The sequence below is a fragment of the Brassica oleracea genome, chromosome C4 (genome assembly GCF_000695525.1).
Source record: "Brassica oleracea var. oleracea cultivar TO1000 chromosome C4, BOL, whole genome shotgun sequence".
In the NCBI taxonomy this organism is placed as follows: Eukaryota; Viridiplantae; Streptophyta; class Magnoliopsida; order Brassicales; family Brassicaceae; genus Brassica; species Brassica oleracea.
In genome coordinates this window covers 3,357,020-3,360,055 of record NC_027751.1, presented here as the reverse complement: position 1 = coordinate 3,360,055, position 3,036 = coordinate 3,357,020, and the positions used below count along the sequence as shown (strand labels likewise).

General features: G+C 40.9%; 1 protein-coding gene across 1 annotated transcript; it reads right to left on the bottom strand.

Moving 5' to 3' along the window:
• Window positions 1-617: 617 nt before the first annotated feature.
• LOC106342532 (uncharacterized protein At1g04910) lies at window positions 618-3,036 on the bottom strand. The gene is made up of 3 exons (XM_013781499.1): window positions 2,213-3,036; window positions 1,964-2,132; window positions 618-1,730 (listed from the first exon to the last, which is right to left on the bottom strand). Exons 1-3 carry the CDS (start codon window positions 2,839-2,841, stop codon window positions 864-866), a joined length of 1,665 nt encoding a protein of 554 aa, XP_013636953.1. The 5' UTR covers window positions 2,842-3,036; the 3' UTR covers window positions 618-863.

Below are 3,036 nucleotides of genomic sequence, written 5' to 3'. Positions count from 1 at the left end.
CCTTTTTTTTTTCCTTTGGACCATTGAGTCCAAGTTCAAATAATTTTTTTTCAACTATTCTTAATTATTATTTTTTTCTTTTCTTAATATAATTTAAGCATTCATAAAAATAATTGAATTTTTTTATTGAAAAGTATAAATCTTTATTAAAAGTATATAATTTTTTAATTAAAATATTAACCCCATAATAAAATTAATTTATCAGAGTTATACCAACTTAATTCATTAAAAAAATAAAGTTTAATTTTTTTAACATAAATAGTCATTTAAAATGAAATACGATAAATAAAGATAAATTTTTTAAGTCTTTTATAAAATAAAACACAAATATATGAAAATGTGACATACTAAATATTTGTCAATTGAAAAAAAAAAACAAAAATAAACCCGCGCTTTCAAAGCGCGGGTCAGAATCTAGTTATAGATTAAAATCAAACCCATGTGTGTAGTCTTGTAGAGAGTAACTTACTTCTTGAGAAGTCACGCAGCTATGAGCACATAGGGAATGTGAAAGTAAAGAAAACAAAAAAAAGTTACCTCGGAGAAAAAGATCATCCTCAGGTTTAAGGAATATTGTTACCTCATCGTTTTAGCCAAAAAGAGAAACCATACTTAAATGTTGTCAAAAGTTGCTTTTTATTTATGTATGGTACAAGTATAACCGTATACAAACACTGTAATATATAATTATAGTTTCAAATAAATCAAATTAAAGAATCATATCATAATCTCATCCCTATTCTACTTCCCCCACGTAAATAACCTCACTTCAAAGAATACAAACGCATAATATATACTCCAAATCAAGGCCAAAAAAAAAGAACTAAAAGAATACTCTGCACGAACCACTCACTCTTTGAGACTTATTGTTGTTGTTGTTGTCTATCTGAACACATACACTCTGAAACAGGATGCTTAGTAACATCCTTACCACCTCTACCCGTTCTCAACTCCGGCTGCCCCAAAGACTCTCGATGAAGATCCTTCACAATCCTATTAAACTCCGATTCAGGCAGAGAGGCATTCATGAAGTAAGGAAGCATATGTCTCTTGTTAGGAGTGATATACTTCTTGTGACCAGCGTAAGCTCTCTGCCCTTGCAACGCGTGCCCCATGTTCCCGCCGTGAGAAGGTATGAAGACATCGCTCTTCTCGCAGACGATGTAGTCTATCGCAGCCATGACCGAGGCTTTCTTGGCGAAGGGTTCGAGCTCGCCGGGTAACGCGAGATCGTGTTTGTTGTAGAGGTGAGGGAACTCTTTGGTCAACGGCTCCAAAGCCTCTTTCCCACCTAGAGGCTCTCCTCCCGCCCAGTAGATTCTCGCGTCCTTTGGTGCCTCTAAGGCCTTAAGCAGCCTCGTGACTTCTAGAGCGGTTAAAGGACAAAGGCCAGCGAGTTTCCTCTCGTTGTAAGTCATGTTTGAACGGCCCGTGAGAAGCTCCGGGTGGCGTTGTCTCTCGCTGTTGACTATCTCGTCGTACTCGGGGGTTAAACCGGGGAGACAGCCGGTTCTGACCCAAACGTCTTTCTCCATACGTAGATGGAGTGAGAGGTACTGTCCTTCGCTAAGCATTCTCGAAGCTAGCTTGTTGCCGAGTTCGAGTATCCTCGGTGAGAATCTCAGCGCTTCGAAAGCTACCTTGCATCGGAGTTTCTGGAGATCCGAAGGAAGGTCGTTGGAGAGCCTTGAATCGAGGCCACGGAGAAGTAGAACTCTTTCTCTGTTAATCTGCAGAAACAGAGGAAACAGAGTTAGCTTAATAAAACAGAGCAAAGAAACAGAGAAAACAGAGTTGGCTTAATAAAACAGAGCGAAGAAACAGAGGAAACAGAGTTAGCTTAATAAACAGAGTTAACTTAATAAACAGAGCGAAGAAACAGAGTTAGTATAATAAACAGGGCGAAGAAACAGAGGAAACAGAGTTAGCTTAATAAAACAGAGCAAAGAAACAGAGTACTTACTCGCTTGAGGTAATGAGCACGAATCCATTGAGGAGAAGCGTGAAGTGGAGTCCTTTTCTCTTCCACAGGTCTCGTCATTACATGTGTTGATGGTAAAGACGAAACTATATGAACATCATCGGCTAAAACGTTCTTGAAATGCTCCAAATCGAATATATCCGCGAACTCACTATAATTGAAACACACAATTATAATCAACAAGTGTCACATAGCATTAAGTATGAATATTAAATAGCTTATGTTATATACCTTTCGTCTCCCCAGATGACGTTGACTTGCAGAACAGGGACAACCAGAGAAGCACCAAGGATCCTAGCCATGATAACAGCATCAACGATCTGGTTCCTCTGCTGATTCATCCCACCGGCGACAACAACGAGAAGATACTTCCACCTGTTCTTGAGAATCGAGTTGCTGTCTTTTCGATACTGTCTGCTGAATCCAAGACACGGCTTAAACCCTAGCCCATCAGGCTGCTTCCAGAAGTCGCCTTCCGTGGGCAAAGTCTCGTTCTTTCGATGCTCAGGAGACGAACTTGACTGCGTGTCGTTTTTGGAGGCGAAAGCGAGATGGGAAACGGCGTGGTGTTCGTCGAAGCTACCCGTGGAGCAAGGGTAACGTGAGAAAGGGAGGGAGATCGGGTCAACGTTGAGTCCGAGTTTCAGCATGCCGAAGAGTGAGACGAGGAAGAGAGTCAAGAACCAGATTCTTGGGTTTCGGTAGCTGAACCTGTTGGTGCATCTCGATGACTTCTTGGGGGAGACGAGGAGGGATTGCAGAGAGGAGGAAGATAGAGAGTTTATGATCTGAGAAGGGACTGAGATGTAGGAAACTTTCTTCTTGGTGCTGCTGCTGTTACTGTTCTTGGGTAACGTCATGTTCGAAGAAAGAAGAGAGAGAGAGAGAGAGAGAGAGAGAGAGATCTTGTGGTTTGGGTAATGGAGGAAGAGAGGTTTAAAGAAAGTGAATAGTCAAAAGTCTCCGGCGATGAAGAAGGGAGAAAATAAAAAAACGTGTGAGAGAGAGAAAAAGAGAGAGGTGGGCGGCGCGAAGTCTGATCAATGTCTGTAACG

What these genes read in the sequence shown, in the direction of transcription:
- LOC106342532 (XM_013781499.1), bottom strand. Translation starts at nt 2,841, where the DNA reads ATGACGTTACCCAAGAACAGTAACAGCAGCAGCACCAAGAAGAAAGTT. An exon ending in GTCATCTGGGGAGACGAAAG is followed by an intron (nt 2,133 to 2,212) that starts GTATATAACATA and finishes TTTCAATTATAG; the next exon opens with TGAGTTCGCGGATATATTCG. An exon ending in GTGCTCATTACCTCAAGCGA is followed by an intron (nt 1,731 to 1,963) that starts GTAAGTACTCTG and finishes CTGTTTCTGCAG; the next exon opens with ATTAACAGAGAAAGAGTTCT.